The 17,884-nt window shown below is 40.4% G+C and overlaps 1 protein-coding gene across 2 annotated transcripts; it reads left to right on the forward strand.

The window, feature by feature from the left end:
- Positions 1-1,352: 1,352 nt before the first annotated feature.
- Positions 1,353-15,815, forward strand: NSUN3 (NOP2/Sun RNA methyltransferase 3). 2 transcript variants are annotated; one of them, XM_039713280.1, is made up of 7 exons: positions 1,354-1,467; positions 2,171-2,280; positions 3,119-3,169; positions 3,894-4,186; positions 5,488-5,642; positions 6,228-6,349; positions 14,694-15,809. In XM_039713280.1, the coding sequence occupies exons 1-7, from the start codon at positions 1,384-1,386 to the stop codon at positions 14,962-14,964; spliced, it is 1,086 nt and encodes a 361-aa protein (XP_039569214.1). In that variant the 5' UTR covers positions 1,354-1,383; the 3' UTR covers positions 14,965-15,809. The 2 variants fall into 2 exon arrangements, with proteins under 2 accessions (XP_039569215.1, XP_039569214.1); XM_039713281.1 differs by lacking the exon at positions 3,119-3,169 and having other exon boundaries at positions 1,353-1,467; positions 14,694-15,815.
- Positions 15,816-17,884: the final 2,069 nt, after the last annotated feature.

The raw sequence follows: 17,884 nt of genomic DNA on the forward strand, positions 1-17,884 counted from the left end.
TCAATTCTTGTGTACATTTTCTGGTATGGTACTGTCCTTAGCAGAATTACAACCACACAGAACTACTTTTTCTACTAGTTTTGTTCTGTGTCTGTTGGTAAAACTCACTTATCAAAAAGCCTTTCAGGTTTCCTTTACATTTGATATGTAAGAAGTCTCCGTTTTGCCTCCGGGCCCTTTGTCACAACCCTGATAGAAGCACTTTAAATCAGATTTCAAGCTAATCTGCATGAGGTGAGTAAAAGCACTTAGTCTTCATTAGCTGGTAGATGAAACTCAAATATTTATCCATACAACAGCACTCCTGCCTTTACCTTTGCACCCCTTTCCAGTCTCGATTTCAGAGGCTGGGTTCAGCCTGCAGAAGCTTTAATTAAAAACCACTCTTCAACAAGTTTGCTGCTTCCACAAAGGCTTGATGTTAGCAAGAGAGTTGGCAAATGGGCACAAAAGGGTCTGTGGGGATTTGTTTTGTTTTGCTAGGACACAGTGCTTGCAGGATGCCCTTCCTTGGAGGAGCAGTTTGCAGGTCTTGATAAAGGGATCAGATGAGAGCAGTCACCGATTTTAGTGCTGCTAAACCAGGGACAGCTGAACTGGGGTACAGTGGTCCTCCTGATTCCTGTCCCCGGAGAATGTTTGATCTGAAAGTGTGTATGAGAGAGGTCTGTAAATAATTAATTCTCAAGCTTCCAGCAGTTTTTCATGGCACCAGCAGCGTTTTAGTCTGGAACTGATCCCCGGTGTGGGTCAGATGAGCTCAGTAGCACTTCCAAAGCCTGGGCCATATAGGAAAAAAGGTACAAGCAGAGACCTGATGTTTGGGTGGGGTGTGGATGCTATCAGACCCTCCAGCAGGTGCTGGGATGAGCATCACTGTTGTAAATTGTTAAAGTGAGAGCCCACGTGCTGTGTAATCCTGGTTTGGGCAGAGGAGTCAGGACGGCAAGTCAGGCTTCCATGGCTTAAAAAAAAAAAAAAAAAAGGCAGCGAAAAAATTAGGAAGTTGGAGTGGTTTTGTGTTGGGGTTTTTTTTGGTTTTTTTTTTTTTTTTTTTTTTTTTTTTCTTTTTTTTTTTTTTTTTTTGTCGTTTTTTGTTTGTTTTGGGGGTTATTTTGGTTGTTTTTTTTAACTGGGTTTTTTGTTTCTTTTTTTAACTGACACGGGAACGAGGTGCCCAAGGAAGTGGTGGGATGCCTCAACCGCGGCACAGTTCAAAGCCAGCCTCGATGGGGACTTGAGCATCCACCAGGGGTTGTGTCCCCACCCCTGACCGAGGGGCTGGGACCAGCTGATCTTTAAGGTCCGTTCCTGCCCTTTCCGTCCTGTGGCGCTGTGAAGAGCCCTGACTGCCGCCCCGCCCCGCCCCGGGCAGCTCGGGCCATGCGGGGCCCGGCGCTGCCGCTCGCCCGCCGTGCTGGGGCCGCGCTGGGGCTGGGCCGGGCGGCCGGGCGGGACCCGGGGCAGGTGAGAAGGGGCTGGGGCTGGGGCTGGGGCTGGAACTGGAACTGGAACCAGAGCCAGGCCGGGCGAGCCGGGGCCGCGGCCGGAAGCGCGGCGGGAGGGCCCCGGCTGCTTCCTGCGCGGGCCGTGCCGGGAATAGCCGGGAAAGAGCCCGCTCGTCCAGTCTGCTCTGCCCCTGTCCCTCCTCCGCAGCGCGCGGTGTGCCCCGGGCTTCTGCAGCCTCTGCCGGCAGCTGCTCCGGCACTGACAGAGCCTGCCCGGCCCCGCAGCCCGCCCCGGGCCCGGGCTCCGTGCCGGTGGTGTTTTTGGAAGGCTGCTGGGTGCCCCGAGGGAGGGAAACTCTGCGTTTGTCCTCGGGGTTTGCTTGGAAAGCAAAAGGTCTTTCCCTTCTTCTCGTAGGTTAATCTCCATCAGAGTGCCAGGAAGCGCTGGATTGTCAGCACAGTGGATATGGAGGGTATTTATTGGTATTTATTATTAACCAGCTGAGCAGGGAGGAAGAGTGTGCTGTAGCTTTCACTCCTTTGCTCTCTGCAATGTCTATTACATCTTGATCACATAAAGATATGGGCTAATATTTGAGCATTCTAATATCACTGAGGCCAAGTTGATGTAATTAGTAGGATGTTTTTTATTTATTCTAGTGAGAAGTAGAGAGGGTTTAGTTTGGCTTTACTACTTTTCTTTTTTCTTCCTTTCTCTGAAGCTGGAAAAGAATCCCAAAGGGAAGCTCCAGAAGCAGATCTGCCAGGTGGTTCTGGACCACTTCGAGAAGCAGTACACGGCAGAGCTGGGACATGCATGGAGCACTGTCAGGTCTGTGCCTTTCAGGACATGGAAGGAAGGGGAGAGATAAGGAATTGAATTAGTAATGACACATATGGCAAAGCCTGTCACTAAATTTAGGTCTTTGTCACACAGCTGCTAAAGAACTTAATTATTAAAAACCAAAAAGCATCAATGTATAGCATTAGTTTAATTGAGTCAACTTAAAAGCTCTTCGATTGGATCAATGTGTTTTTCTGCTTTAGGCAGCGAATACTCCTGAAGAATATTTTTTTTTTTGAGATTAAATGAAAAATTACTATAGGAATTCAAACAGAAAGAGGGAAATCCATATAACAAAGAGCAAACTGAAATACAAACAAGCACTTTTCTATCACATACCACTGCTGTCTTCCAAAAATATCTGTTAATTTAAGTTTTACTGGCCCAGTGTTTGCAGAGCATAAAATGTAAAAAAGAACACTTGTAAAAACGGCATTTTAATATAGGCTGGAATGAACATTGTAAAGCCAATGTGTGTGTGATTATTTTTGTTGTTTACAGCTAATAATACAGTTATTCTTTGTCCCCAGGGAAGTATTTTATAGTCAGGCAAACCATTATGCTTCATCATTTGTATCTCCTCCTATAAAGTAAGAAAAATGGAGAATGTCTTGTTTCAGAAGAAATTGGTGTTTTAAATGCAATAATTAGAAAAAAAACAGTGGCTTGATTTCCTATTAAAATTATTTTCCTGCATACTTTTTCTAACAAAAATGATTAATTTCCAATTACAGCAGAATTATCCAATAGTGGGATTGTAAGGAAAGGCTTCCTACACTGTTTAATTTGATGGGTTATTGAATGGCTTTTCCTTTTTTCACCCTAGAGACGTGCTGACCTCACCGTGGTGCTGGCAGCATGCTGTGCTGCTGAACAGGTCTGTGAGAAACAGAATTCAGTTTGCAGAATTTTTAAAAGTTTAATAATAAGGAAGGACAATATTTCTAGCACTGGGATGTTCCTGACCAACAGCCAAAGAATATCTCTGTGTATACAAACAGTGTTATCTTTATACTGTTACATCACTGAGGTACATGCATAGTCATCTGTTTCATATATTATTTAAACATTCTTGCTAATTTTGTGATGTTTTGGGAACTCCTTTGTTAGACTTCTTCACACACTGGCTTATCTGCATGACATGCTGTGTGTCGGGTTAATATCTTTTATTTCTTCTTGTGTCTCTATCCTGCTGTTTCACATCCTCTGATAAGGATTTAGTATGTCCTTAAATGTAACATGGTATTCTCTAATGGTTTGTGTCAGGGTTATCTTACCACTTGGACAGGTTGGTCAGTGGATAGCCTTGCACTGGTTTTAGTTACACAAAAGCCTTTTTCACATTTTCTGTTTTGTTGAGGTCTGTAATCCAATACACTCATCACACTGTTGTTTCCATAATGACACATAGATATTCTATTCATTACACTGCTGTTTCTGTGACCAACACAGTGCAGACTTAAGCTGATAGATTCTGTTATATTAACAAGCAGCTAGAAAGAGTTATCACTGATACTATTTCTAGATCCTTGTCATCACTAACAACATGCATAAGCTAAAAATAAATGAGAAAGCCAATATTATCTGGTCATTTTTCACAGGTTCAGCCACAGCCCCAGCCTGGAGAGCAGCCTGGCTGAGCAGGGATACAATCCTGCCTTCCCAGCAGCCCTGCCCTACCTCCCAGCAGCCTTCAGGTGTTACACCAGGACAGCTCCTGGCAGATTCCCTGCACAGAAACACCAGCCTGGCAGGCTGAAGGACTATTACCTGCTCAACGCTGCCTCGCTGCTGCCCGTGCTGGCCTTGGAGGTGAAGGATGGGGAAGATGTTCTGGATCTCTGTGCTGCACCTGGGGGCAAATCTGTAGCTATCCTGCAGTGTGCCTGTCCAGGTAATGGAGCCAGGTGCTGGTGGAGGGAAAAAACCGAAACAACAGTTTGTATTCCACCTAGTCTGTGCTGTTTAATAAGGATTTTGTGAAATCTGTTTGCCTAAAAGAAGATTAAAAATGCAGTCCTTGCTTTAAGGTAGATTTCTGCAGAACGACAGGCAAAAGTGGGGTAGCTTTGTGGATTTTTTTCTCAACTATTACCTCTCCAGAAGTTACTTGAAGCCGTATCAGTTTGTTGGCACAGGGGTGTAAGTAATCTGCAATCTTATTCTTGTCCTTTTTTACTTTCTTTTTCCTTCTCCTCTGTTGCCTCTTTTGTCAATACTGTGCAAACACTACACATTTAAGGTAAATTTAAGTGTGCTGATGTAAAGCAGAGCTTAAGAAATTATGCACAATGCAGTCTTGAAATGTCCAAGATCTGGGCAGAGGGAGAAGGTTTATGGTAAGGAATTGGTTGAGGAGGATACTGACATGATCAGAGTGTTTAGAAGGCAGGAACAAGCAAAGCAGCAGCTTGGGCCAAGGAGTTTAAGCAAGCTGGGATTGCTGTTTCCCAGTTTATTTGTGGGCTTGGGTAATAATTGTTTCAAACTGTTCACAGCACCTTGTGCTCCTGCTGATGAGACCATTACTATAACCACCTGCACCAGCTGATTACAGCTGGTTTCCCTCCCTCTTCTACAGGAATGAGGTGATGCTAATGAAGTAAATTAAATAGGAGTTGTCCTTTCAGAAGGTTTAGAGGAAAAAAAACCAAACCCAATGCTTTACCCTCTGTCTGCTTCTGAAGAGACCAAACTATTGCTGAATGGGATATGTGAAGAATTTAATTCTTAATATACTTCAGTGAATGCTAAGATGTACCTCAAGATACACAAAACTAATGTTTTATTTATTTAAAAAGGCAGTTTAATAATGTGGGGCTTGCACTTCATTTAGATGGTGGCTTAAGGAGCCCAGGAAGGCACTCACTCTTTGGATATGGGTCATGATTAAAGTTTGTTTTACTGTGGAAGTCTATTGCTACAGAAGGATTTCCTAGTAAATATTTAGGGTTTGCTCTGTAGGAGCATGTTGAGATTTATTTGGGTTTATAAAAATTCAGTAGTGTTCTAAAAAGTACTATAACACAGGCACATAAGGTGTAAACTCCATGGTAGTCATGGCAATGCAGTAGAACTTCCAAAATAGGTCTAACTCCTTACATTTGTGAAAACAAAACTGAAAAAGATATACAGAGACTTATCTTTGGGTGTTTACTTCTCTTTGTTTATTTGTTTTTTCCTTAATTTTCTAAGGTCATTTTCACTGCAATGAATATGATGATTTGAGGTCAAGATGGTTGGAGCAGACAATAGAATCCTTCATCCCAGATCCTTTCATTAACTTGATAACAGTCTCTAAACTGGATGGTAGACAGATTGGAGATCTTCAGCCTGAATTTTATGACAAGGTAACGTTATTATTGGCAAATTATATTTCTGCATTCTGATTCTTCTTCCTATGCTGCTGTCTTTAATTTTTTTTTTTTTCCTGGTCCCCCACAAAAATACCTGACTATTCTGATTCTTCTTCTTCCTATGCTCCTGTCTTTTTAATTTTCTTTTTTTTCCTGGTCCCCCACAAAAATACCTGACCTGTCAAAGGGAATAAAGTCATGTACAGGATTTGTAGATCCTCAGGAAACACTTCATGAAGCTTGTTGTGCATTTATTCCTGTGTTGGATGATGTTGGGAGTGAATTCTGAAGACCTTGTAGCTGTAATCTTTGCATGATGGGTAATGAGGAAGGGGAGGAGAACAAGAGGGAGCTGCTCAGGTAGATCTTGATTTCAGAGCTCTAATTTTTTTATCTCCCCAACTGCTAACCCCATAAAAACATCTAAAAATAGTAATGGGATCATTTCACTCCCAAAATGGAAAATAAAATTTTCTTAATACTTACAAAAGAAAATCAAATATATTTTGGCACATGGTGTTCAAAAACTGGCCATCTTTGTTGAGATTTTTTAAAATTTTGATTTTATTAATTGTTTAGGTCCTAGTTGATGCTCCTTGTTCAAATGACAGAAGTTGGCTCTTCTCTGCTGACCCTCAGCAAGCTGTGCTCAGGCTCATGCAAAGGAAGGAGTTGTCCTCCCTGCAATTCCAGCTTCTAAGGTGAGAAGTGCAAAAAGTTAAATGAACTTCCTGTAATTAATAAAAATTACATGGGGGCAAGATGTAATAAACCAACTCAGGATTCCTGCTCTGGAAATAATGTCAGGAATTTGTGGTTGGGATGCTGTTCAGAATAACCAGTGGGTCTGAGATAATAATGAGGATGTGGAAATATCTGTGGGTGATATCAGCAGTGAGGCCTTGGTCCTCTTAACTCACTTATTCAAAAGAATGTCCATTTGCAGATGACTCAACAACAGTCTGGTGTAAAATCAAAAGATTTTAGGTGGACACGGCTCAAATGGGTTTAGATATATTCCATATTGATTGTTTGTAGCACAGAAAGCTCCCAGTCCTAACTGGCAGGGTAAAAAAGTAAAAGAATGTGAGGTTTGGTGGGGGAAAGGGAGGACTGTTTATTTTTGAGAACATGCCCCCAGTAATCCAAAGCCAGACTGTCATGTATTACACATTTTAATGCTGCCAGCTATGGGCTGGCATTTGTGAAGCATTTCACACTGCACTATTTTTCTCATGGAGGGAAAAAAAAAAAAGAGTGACTTTTCAATAAAACCCTCTGAAATAAAACCTTGAATGTTATTTGTGGAGTAACAGTCATGCCTGAAGTCCATCTGTCAAAGCAAATTGAGGGAAAAATAACATATTATAAGAAAAAAAAGAAAAATTTTTATGGAAAGTTCCCATTGCAGTTCAAGATAGTTTAGCAAGACTTCCAGTTGAAAAAGGCCTGGCAGAAGCCTGTGATTTATAACAGAAATATGAGGATCTTATTGCAGTAATGCATCATGTCATCCATTTCCTTTGAAGAAATCAATCACATTTAAAACACTGACCTGTTCCAGTTTCCCCTTTTCAATATCTGACATGGAAAATCCAATTTGTGAACCCATAGCAAAAGGAAGCATACATCATGCAGAGAAATTTTGAGAATTTGCATAAATCATTCCACATTGTAATCCTGGAGAACTCATGACAGCAGAAACCTTGTTTTTTTTAAAAAATACATTCCTGTCAGCCCAAATCAGATTTAATTGAATTATTCCTAAATAGAGGGAGAACTTTATGTTGAAAATGTTGTTTAGTTTAGCAACAGTAATAAGAATTTGTAAAGACAAAATACCTTTGCTATATAAATTAGTAAAATACCTTTGCTATATAAATTGTAGTAAAAGAATGGTTACTTTCAAGAGTTAGAGTTTATAAGGGTTATTGATAAAGGATATAAGGGTTATTGGATGTAGGTATTTGGGTTATTGGGTAAAATATTTGAAGGATAGCTGTCTACTGGGTGGTTATTGTTCAATTCACATGATCACTTTAGAATGAATTCCCAGTTCTAAAGACATCTCAGATGCCACATGAAAGGGGAGAAATGAAATGATAAAGCAAGATCAGAACAGGCTGAATGGGTTGTGACAGGTGCATTAGAACTAAAATTCTGGAATGCTTCCCTATTGAAGCCTCTGTTTAATGACTAGAGTGCATAATTATAAATAAAAGTTGAGTTTGAATCCTTTCTCCGGTACTTCCAGTAATATTTAGGATGGCTGAGGCTCCATGAATATTACTGTAAAAAAAACCAAAAAGCTGTACTGCTTTTTACACAAGCCAGCTTCTGCAGGGCTCTCTCTGGTTCATTGATTCAGGTTACCTGGTGCTTGATGCTCCCAGGTGTTCCTGACCTTGGTTCCTATGTCTGTAACCAAAAACAAGTGTAAGGCTGAATCCCAGCAGTTTTATTGAGAGTAATGTAAGAAATACATTGTAAGAGCATGGAGTGACAGGACAAAGGGAATGGCTTCAAACTGAGAGGGAGTGGGTTTAGATGGGACAGCAGGAAAAATTCTTTACTGTCAGAGAGCTGAGGCCCTGGCATAGGGTGCCCAGAGCATCCAGAGGATCCCTGGGAGTGTCCAAGACCAGGTTGGACAGGGCTTGGAGCAGTTTGGGATAGTTTGGGGATTGGATTGGAAATGGATGACCATTAGGTCCCTTCCAACCCCAACCATCCCGTGATTTATAAATGAAAATTGAGGGACCAAGCATTATTTCAGTTTAGCAGGAGGATTAAGTGTAACATAAAAATGAGAAGAATGAAATGCAAAGTGGAGTTCTATTTTTATTTCTGTCAAGCAACAGCCTGAAATTTGAGATTCCCTCCTTCTTAAGGAAGGAAATGCTTCACCTCTAATTTGTTTTTATGGATCTGTTTCTGAGGAAGCTGGGGTCATCAAAGAGGGAAGTTAAGGAAGGAAGTGTAGGGTTTGCAATACGATGTCATTAATTAAGTACATAGGGGCTTCAGAGAATGAAGATCTGGAAGAAACTGATGCAACAATTTTCTTCCTGCAGCCTGCATAAAATCTGAAATGTAAATAAGTGATATAAATGCTGAGCAGCAAATGTTCTAAGCAATGAGGGCACCACTGATTTGAAGGAAATTGAGACTGTAATGATTGTTCATACCTAAACCAAAGCGTCCCTGCTGAGTGCTCTAATCCAAGAACACACTGCAAATCTTGTTAGTATTTGGAGTGTTTGTGCAGAAAACAAATTGCAAAGTTGAAAGAAAAGAAATATTCACTTCCTGATGCTAAATGCTAGCACAAAATACAGTGGTTCCCAAAAGCAGATTTACCAATGTTATCAGTTCTCAGAGAGAAATTAAATTTTGGGCTAAGCTTGAATGCCCAAATACATAGTGGTTAAACTGTTATGGATGTTGTAATTATTCTTAGACTGGTTTCTGCAGCTGAAAGGAACTTGTGTTAGGGCTCAGCAGAAAAGAAATCCAACAGAACACAATTTAGAATACTCAGCAAAGGCATTCAGGCTGCTGGAACTCTTCTATACACAGCATCTCTCAGTAATTAAACAGCTCTGTATTCTCACTGAATTGTGGAGTTTTCCACAGGAGAGGAATTGTGTGCTCTTAGCTGGGCTTTTTTGTGGTTATAGAGTGAATGCAGAATTGTGTTTATAAATATAAAATCATATATTTAGCATCTGTCTCCACATTTCTGCTGTGTGGAGTAAATTGTGCTGGGAATTGCTTCATCACATCTTCAGCTCTTTCCCCTGGAATTTTTCCTTCTGCTCCTCTGTAGCTGCCCAGTTAATCCTTTTATCATCCAAAACCATCTTCTCAATTAGCTCCTCTGGGAATTTTTGAGAATTCCAGCTGTTGGACCAACACATCTGCTGTGGGTTGTGTGGATGATAGGATTCTTTAGCCACTTTCTGTCTTATAAAAACAGAATATTTTGTGTGTGTTTGTGCTGTGCCATTCCCCAAAACACTTTTGGTTGGGTTGTTGGAGGATTTACTTGGTTGCTTGGAATTTCTTCACAAAGAGTGAGTGCTGTGGCCACTGCTGCGGCTCCAGGTGTTTCATCAGGTGTTCCATCATGTTTTATCTTAAAATAATTTGTTTCTGATTTTAAGTGTGACAGCACCCTGTGAATAACTTACAGATCAAGTCCCTCAGGATATGTTGCAAAGCCAGGTTTATTGAATATATAAATAACTGTATGACTGAACAAATAAGCTACTCAGCAGCTTTTTGGGATCACATATTTGAATTCATGCACAAATTTTGCTTTAATTCCACTCCAGTCCTTTCTCTGTGTGTTTTATGAGCTGTGAGGATAACCACTAACCCTAAAGTTTTCTTTAGAGGGCTTCAAAGGTCTTTAATTCTCCCTCCTGGGCTGTCCATTTTTAATCTCATATCCCTGTTTTAACAGGATGAATATTCCAGAAGTCACCATGCATTAAAGATCAATAATTCTAGCTGTTTGTTTGGTCTTTGCTTTAGAATAATTTAGAATTATTTGCAATAGAAATGTTGCTTATCAGGATTTTCAGGACAAATTTTGTCTCAGGTAGAAAAGACTGGGTTTGGTTGAGGGGGTTTTGATGCCTGTGTCTCCTTTTATTTATAATTCAATGTAATGTTGAAAAAGGCAGCTGATTTTCATGATTCTCCTGTTATTCTGAGCTGCAGTGTTTCTCCACAGGAGCAAAGTTTATTTAGAGAGGAGCAGAGGGAGTGCTTGAACTACTGTCACTGCCCATCACAAAGTATTAAAATAAATTGGTATTTTGACACTGAAGGATTTCCTTTATCATTTTGTCCAGGTTCAAAGAAATAAAAGCAAAGCCTTTAACATGCAGGTCATATTGCCACAAAGTATCTGGACTCTTGTGAGAGCCAAAAGGCAGTGTGGTTATTTTAAGTCAATAAAAAGAATGGAATTGGAATTTTTTATTCTGATGAGACATTATCTTGCCTATTGAGCAGAAATACATAGTAGTTGCCAAAAGATGGCACTGTTGAAGTGTTATGTTAGTTTAAAATAGTCCTGAAATTGTCATCTTTTCACTTTAATACAGCAAATGGTCGAATTATTAACATAATTAATGCTGCCTCTTCCCATGGCATACAGCATAAACCCACATGCCAGAGGATAGGCTGGACATGCAGGTGCTACCTGTAGTGTGAAATACATATTTTTGTGTCTGCCCAATTTTAAAAGGATATTTGAGACACCAGGACTTTTCTCTGTCAGTGGGAAAAAGTCCTTTTTAAGTCCTGGCTAACTACATTTTAGTTGCATAGAAGAGTTTTTTGGATTTGTCATGTGGCTTTAGCATGATCATTTTTTTCCCCCTGAGATATTAAATAGTAATGCTGTTTTGTTTTCCCTAACTTAGTGAATCTCGAGAAATAAACTAAAAAAAAAAAGAGCTTTGAAATAATATATTCTTTTCAAAGTCTTTTTTGGTACTCCTGTAATAGAGGGAGTTAGGATAGATGAATGCACCTGTTGTCCCTCTGACTTCCTCAGTACAATATGAACCTGTATCCAGAGACACACCCTGCAAAAGTATAAAGTATTTTTTTACTTGTTTTTTGATAGGGCTGTAAAGTCTCATTTAGAAAGAGGAGGGGAGCAATCTGCATTTGTCAATTTGTTTTACAGAACTTGTGGAATGAGATGGACAGACAAAGGCTCCAGAAAAAGTTTCCAGGGCCCTTAATGTGTGTTTTGTCATGTGAAGCATGAAACCTTGCAGTAGTAGTGCCTGTAAGCTTGTAAAATTCATTACAAGAAATATATGTACCTGAAATAAAATTAGGATATTAACTAGATGTTTATATCAGCTGAAAGTTTTAGCTCTTTAGTAAACAAATGTAATGTGTGCCACCAAGAGAAAAAGAACTGCAGATCAACTACTTGTAAATAATTTGAGGGGTTTTTTAACATTGTAATAAGAGGAAGGTGAAAAAATATTTTGGCATCTTAATCATTCTAGATTTGACTTCCTGTTTTTAGGAGTCACAAAGTTACAGACACTGAATTCCTTCAGCTAAGAGTAATTAAGATTCCCAGTGAAAGAGAAATCTTAATTTCTAGATGGTGGAGTTACAGTAGGACTAAGTTGTGCTTCATCTCCAGCCTAGCCCTTGCATGAGCTTGTTTCCCTCCAGTGGTTAGAGAGGAAGCTGGTTAAATATAGTTGAACAATTCTTTAATGAACAAATTCCCTGGTGATCAAATCCTGTCCTGAATGAATTCTCTGTGCTGCTGATGAGGGGAGGACCAGAGTGCCTGGCTCTGCTGGCCCAGCTCAGTGTCACCCCGTGTGACTTTGAGCCCAGCACTTCTCACGTGGAATTCTGCAGCTCCCTGCAGGTTTATCAGAAGCCAGGCATGGCTTAATCAGAGCTGGGGGCATTGACTTTGAGCTCAGGCACTGAAACAACTGTTGCTGCACTTGACAAGATGGATAGATACATTGATTAACCTTGCTGCCTGAAGTAATTCTCCTCAGATATTTTAATTCCTGCTGCAGGTTCAAAATAAAGAGAGCTGCACTGAGCAGGCTGACCTTTTTGGGTCATGGGCCAGTGGAGATTAACAAGTTGAAGTTTAGACACAAGGGGGTTTTGAGGTGAGATTTTCAAGTTTCCCTTCAGAGGTCTGTGCTGCTCTTTCCTCTGATGGAGGAGCACGGTGCCCTTGAAAATGTTGTCTTGATGGGTTCTTGCTTTCCATATGGGAAGAAAAAGACATTTAGCAAGTGTTCAGGTATTTAACCTTATAACCTGTAGCTACATCTACTTTTCTATCTTTTACGTTTCCCACTTTTACATGGGAAAAGAATTTTCTCTCTTGTCTAAATGCTGTCTTAGAGGAAGGAAATTTGTTGCCATTATCTACTTCTCTGAGTAAAATTCTCAGGTTTGCTAAAAGTACATCTCAGTTGTCACATTAAAAGGTTCCCAAGCTTACTGGCTGCCCTCAGGGTTGGCACTTCTGCATGCATGGAAAAGGTGTAGCTGGCAGGGGAAAGTCTGTCAAAAATTAGTTATGTGGGTGGATTCTGATAATAATCTGAAGATCAGCTCGACTTCATGAGAGCCCATTTAGACTTCAGCTCTGTTCTCTTTGAGTTCTAATGTGAAAGATAAAAAGTGAAATCCAATATGTGGGGGGAGAAAAAGTGATTTTTAATTTCCCCAAATGGGAGTGAGGCCAAGAGATGGTGCAGGAGGCTTTCTTGCTGGTTTGGTGTCCATGAGAAGGCAAGGTTGCACATCCTTGCTTTGCTTGAATTTAGAAGTTAACTCCATATATGTGAGTGCACTGTGGTTATTAATAAATACTTGGCTTGATGGTTACCATAAGGAAGACTCAAAAGAATTGAACAAGGTCATATGTATACTCCCAAGAGAAATAGGTTTGGTATCAATCTCAGGAGTTTTCACTTGGTCTTATCATTGTCTGAGGCAGTGTCCTGGTGTTCCCTTATTATTTTGGACAGGACTTTCAGAGCAGCTTTGAAAGCTGTGATCAACTTTGATCCTCCTTGTGCTGAAGCTTTTATTCATTGGTTATTTTCCCAAAAAGTCTTGTTTCTGTTAAAATGGCTTATCTTTCCCCCCTTGTATTTTCATCTTTCCTTTCTCAACTGTTTTTGGTCAGCTATCACCCTTGGGAAGTCCTCAGCTTGTTTCTGGAGGAATTGCTATTTCCATGGCATTGTCTTTGTTTATCTAGACTTAAAATCAGACTTTCTGCATTTGGGGGCTGCTCACCACATCTGGTTTGAAGAGATGGTTCTTTCTTTTTGTGTTTTTATTTGTCCCAGGATATTTTTTTCCCTGGGATGTGGGCACAGTTTTGTCAGCAATATTTACAAGTCTCTGATTATTCATTTTCATTTTCACCACTCACCTGTTCTGGCTTTCTTGGTATTAAATAAAAGAAATCTTAGGGATTTAAATAAAAGCAATCTTAGGGAACAGTTGTATATAATGTGGTATTTCCCTGTAGTATCTGTTTGTATATCAGCTTACAATTCAGTCTTTGAGCCAAAAATGGCTCCAAAATGTATGATTTGATGGAATTTATCTTCAGACATTGTTTTAATAGGAAATGAACCTTTTGTGTAGCTTCCTCTTTTAGAAATGTGGTACCAGGTTTGAGGAATACTTCTGTGATGTAAGTTTTTTGAGTTTTCTCTTTACTCTTTTAATCTGGAGTAGGTGAATACAACTTACATATCCCATTTCTATACTCATAAGTTGTATTGCATATGTGTGAGGAAGGACTTGGCAGATCTGCTCTAGTGGGAAATAAACAGTTTATATAAATTCACTTGCAGTGGTAAAGTGATAAAGAGCCTCTGTTCCCTCCAGCCAACAGCAGTTGTGAAGCTTTCAGGCTTTAAGCCACTATTTTGCCATTGTTTAACCAAAATTTGTCAGCAGGTTAATAAGTGAAGGGCACTTATAAAGAAACAATAAATGATCCCTAAAAAAGGTGTTGAAAAGCAGTGGCTCAGTGACACCCCCAAATCCTCTTACCTGCTAAATGAGTTGCAGAATTAGCAGGAGAGTTTCTAAAATTACAGCCCAGTCATTAATTCAGGCTGTTACTGCAGATTTACACAAGCATCTTGCCAAGTGTGTGACAGGCCCTTTTGATGTGGGGTAACCCATTCTGTGTGCAATTGCATCATTTTCACAGCAGTGCTGAGCTCAGGAATGCTTGATGTATATTCTGAATAGAAGCTGCTTTGTACTTGTCACTGTGGTGTAAAAAATACCTTCAGCTAACTGAGAATACAACAATAAATGAAAAGCAAAATTGTGTTGTGGGTGGTTTCCTGAACTTAAAGTTAAGACATTTTTGTAATGTTATTTTTGTCATATTTATTTATACTCTGGATTTATAAGCCTACACATTCTCCCACTAGCAGTATGTCACTTTTGATGTTGATTTTTTCCCCTTTTTCCTGTTGTTCTCTGCAGGTCTGCTGTTCAAGCCCTGCGTCCTGGTGGCTCCTTGGTCTATTCCACGTGCACCCTCTCCAGGGCAGAAAACAGTGATGTGATCAATCTCATCCTGAACTCCTGCACGAATGTGATGCCTGTGGATATAAGTGGCATGGCCAGAGGTGTTTCCCAGGAATTCACTTTCCTCAGTGGAATGCAGCAGCATGAACTGCTGGTTCTCCCAGAGAAAGGGAGAGCGTGGGGTCCCATGTATGTGGCTAAATTAAAGAAAGTGTCCTCCACCTGATGCCTGTTGGTTATGAGCAGTATATGATCAATTAATATTGATTTAAGTACAGTATGTGTATGTGAACACATCCAAGGCAACTGAATTTAGTGTTGCAGTTCCTGATCAAAAGGAAGCAAGACATTTAACTTATTTTAACTTAAAATACTGAATGTGCCTTCCAGCGTGGGCTTGTGAGCCTCTGAGTCCTTAGGAAGTTGGTATTGTTTTCAAGGTGGTGCTTTTAAAGGGATTTGGATTTTAGAACAGAGGCTTAATATGGTAGAGTTTTGCACTGGTTTTGCACTTGGTAAATAACCAAGTTATTTACTAACTTGGTTGTAATATAGTATGTTTTTAAATAAATGGTTTTCAGTGGTCTGAAGTCATGGAAATCCTGCCTTCTCTCTAAACACATCTGGAAATCTGTGTTTCTGCAAGAACTGATTTGTATGGACAGTGTCATCTTCAAGCACTGGCAGAACAGGTTTCATATTTGCTAAGTTGTTTGCTTAAAAAACAAAGGTGTCTTTTGTTTACAGATGAAAAGGTCAGCAGTTAGATCAACACCAGCTTTTTTTTTTTTAGATTTATTAATATTATTCTATTTTGAGCTTGCAAAAATAAGAATTGAAAGACTAATGGTGCATATATTCCAGCCTATGCTTGTCTTGAAGCAGAGTGGAACCCTTTCATACCCAAGAGTCCTTTCCCAGATGGAAGGTGATAATCACTGGTTTTACAAACATTGTTTTAAAGAACAGAGGTAGAAGAGTTGCTCATGTGGAAATGGGGATGTGTGACATTGTACATTTATTAATTTCACAGAATGGTTTGGATTGGAAGGGACCTTAAAGATTATCAAGTTACAACTTCCTTGCTGTGGAAGGGACACCTTCCACTAGACCAGGTTGCAAAGTCCCATCCAGCCTTAAATTAAACACCTCCAGGGATGGGGCATCCACACCTTCTCTGGGCAACCTGTTCCAGAGTCTCATTGCCCTCACTGTAAAGAATTTATTTTTAATATCAAATCCAAATCTGTCTTCCTTCCTTTGAAAACATTTAGTGTATTTTATGTGTGTATCACAGAGTTTGCCCTCAGAACACTGCTGTACCTTCTGCTGAGGCAAACAAATGCATCTGAGGTTCTGAAACCTCACCCTGTGCTGTGTGAGCTTTCACAGTTATCCTTTCCCCAGCTTTGGGATGAAAAATGTTTGAGGTAGCCTTGCAGTGTTAAATTTTCAGCAATGTCTCTAAAAACTTGAGAGGCTGTAAAGTTCATGCAGTTTGGGTATGCAGAGGATACTGTGAAAAGGCCTGACAGCATCTGTCCCAGGAACATTAAATGTAATATCCAGATTTGAAGTCATGTCAGGCTGCTGGGTGAAATAACCATACCTTTGGCAAAATGCTTCCCATCACTTTCATTTGCCCTGTGGAAATTGAAATGGAAAGGCAAGAATGTAACCTGCTCAGGGATGGAATTGAAATATGTGCTTGAATTGGATGGTTGAGGAGGACGTGGACTGGGTAATCACAGGAAGAACAAAGAGACCCTTGAAAGATGAACTCAGTCTCAGCAGATGGGCAAATCCCTGTGAGCTGCTTTAGACCTGAACCCTGCAGCAAGGTGTGCACTGAGTTGTGTCTGCATAACCCTTTGCTGATCTCCTGGAGTCCCTTTCCAGTCCCAACCAGTGTAAGAATGCACTGACAAGAGAAGTAAAAACAAGGCTAATTAATAAGTGATACTTATTTTTGGTTGTACTTGATTAGTTTTGGTTTATGCTCTGTTCCAGATTGCTGTGGAGTTGTTTCTTTAGTTCTGTTCTAATCAGTTCTGGCTGGTGACAGGAATTTGTTGAGCACATGTGGGGTGAGAAGGGAAAAGCAGAAAGGATGGAGGTAGGTCTGTAGAGGTGAGGGGCAAAGTTTGCACATGTTCGCAAGTACTGTCCACTCAAAGGCACTTCTTGAAAAGGCTTCTTGTCCATTCAAATATCTCTTGGATACTTCTGACTTCTGCTCCCTTCATTACAAAGCTGCAACATTTTTCCTTTTTACATTTTTTTTTTTCAGCTAGGTAATTGTAATTTAATTCCTTGCCATGTCCTTCCTCCTCTTTCCTGAGCAATGCTGATGGAGATGGGGTGCAAAACAAGTCAGCCTTTCTATCATAGAAGGAATTGCAGCCCCAAGCAAGTTCAGGGCAGGAAAATGACCAATTTTGTTGGACTGGGGAGTCCCAGAGAAATCTTCATGATCTCTAATGAAACTGCCCACAGTTGTATGTGTAGCACACACCAGTGCCAGCACCTCAGAGACAGCAGAGAGCTCTGGAGCTCAGCTGCTCTCATGCTTTTCTGCCATTCCTTTTCCAACATCCAAAAAGTCACTTCCCTGTTTCAGGGGGGTTGGCACAATAACAAATTGGAAAGCCTTATCTAAAGGCAATTTCAGTATTTACCAAATTTTATCCTTTATGCAGTGGCATCTGACACAGTTCAATTATGGCTTGTCAAAAGCATTCTCCACTGTGGAGTGGAGTGGAAAAACAGATTACACAATGTGTGTGTGCTGATGCAGCTGACCAGGGGACTAATGAACTCTTGGCTGTCTCAGTAAGGTGTGTGAAGAGAGGGTTGAAGGAGGGGCAAAATGAAAAGATCAGGACTACAGCAGTGGGAGAAAAATGTGAGATACTGTGGCTTTTAGCATGGACGAGCAGTAGTGGCTGCAGCCTGTTCAGGAAAAGCTCTGAATAGAGAGGATATTTTTTCCCTGCGGTGTGGGGGGTGTGTGAGCACAGTTTTGTCAGTAATATCTACAAGGCTCTGATTATAAAGTGTCATTTACACCATTCACCTATTCTGGTTTTCTTGGTATTAAATAAAAGAAATCTGGGGGAGGCTGGTGGGAGAGCTACAGGTGGCTG

The sequence above is a fragment of the Passer montanus genome, unplaced genomic scaffold (assembly GCF_014805655.1).
Source record: "Passer montanus isolate IOZ18808 unplaced genomic scaffold, ASM1480565v1 scaffold28, whole genome shotgun sequence".
NCBI lineage: Eukaryota > Metazoa > Chordata > Aves > Passeriformes > Passeridae > Passer > Passer montanus.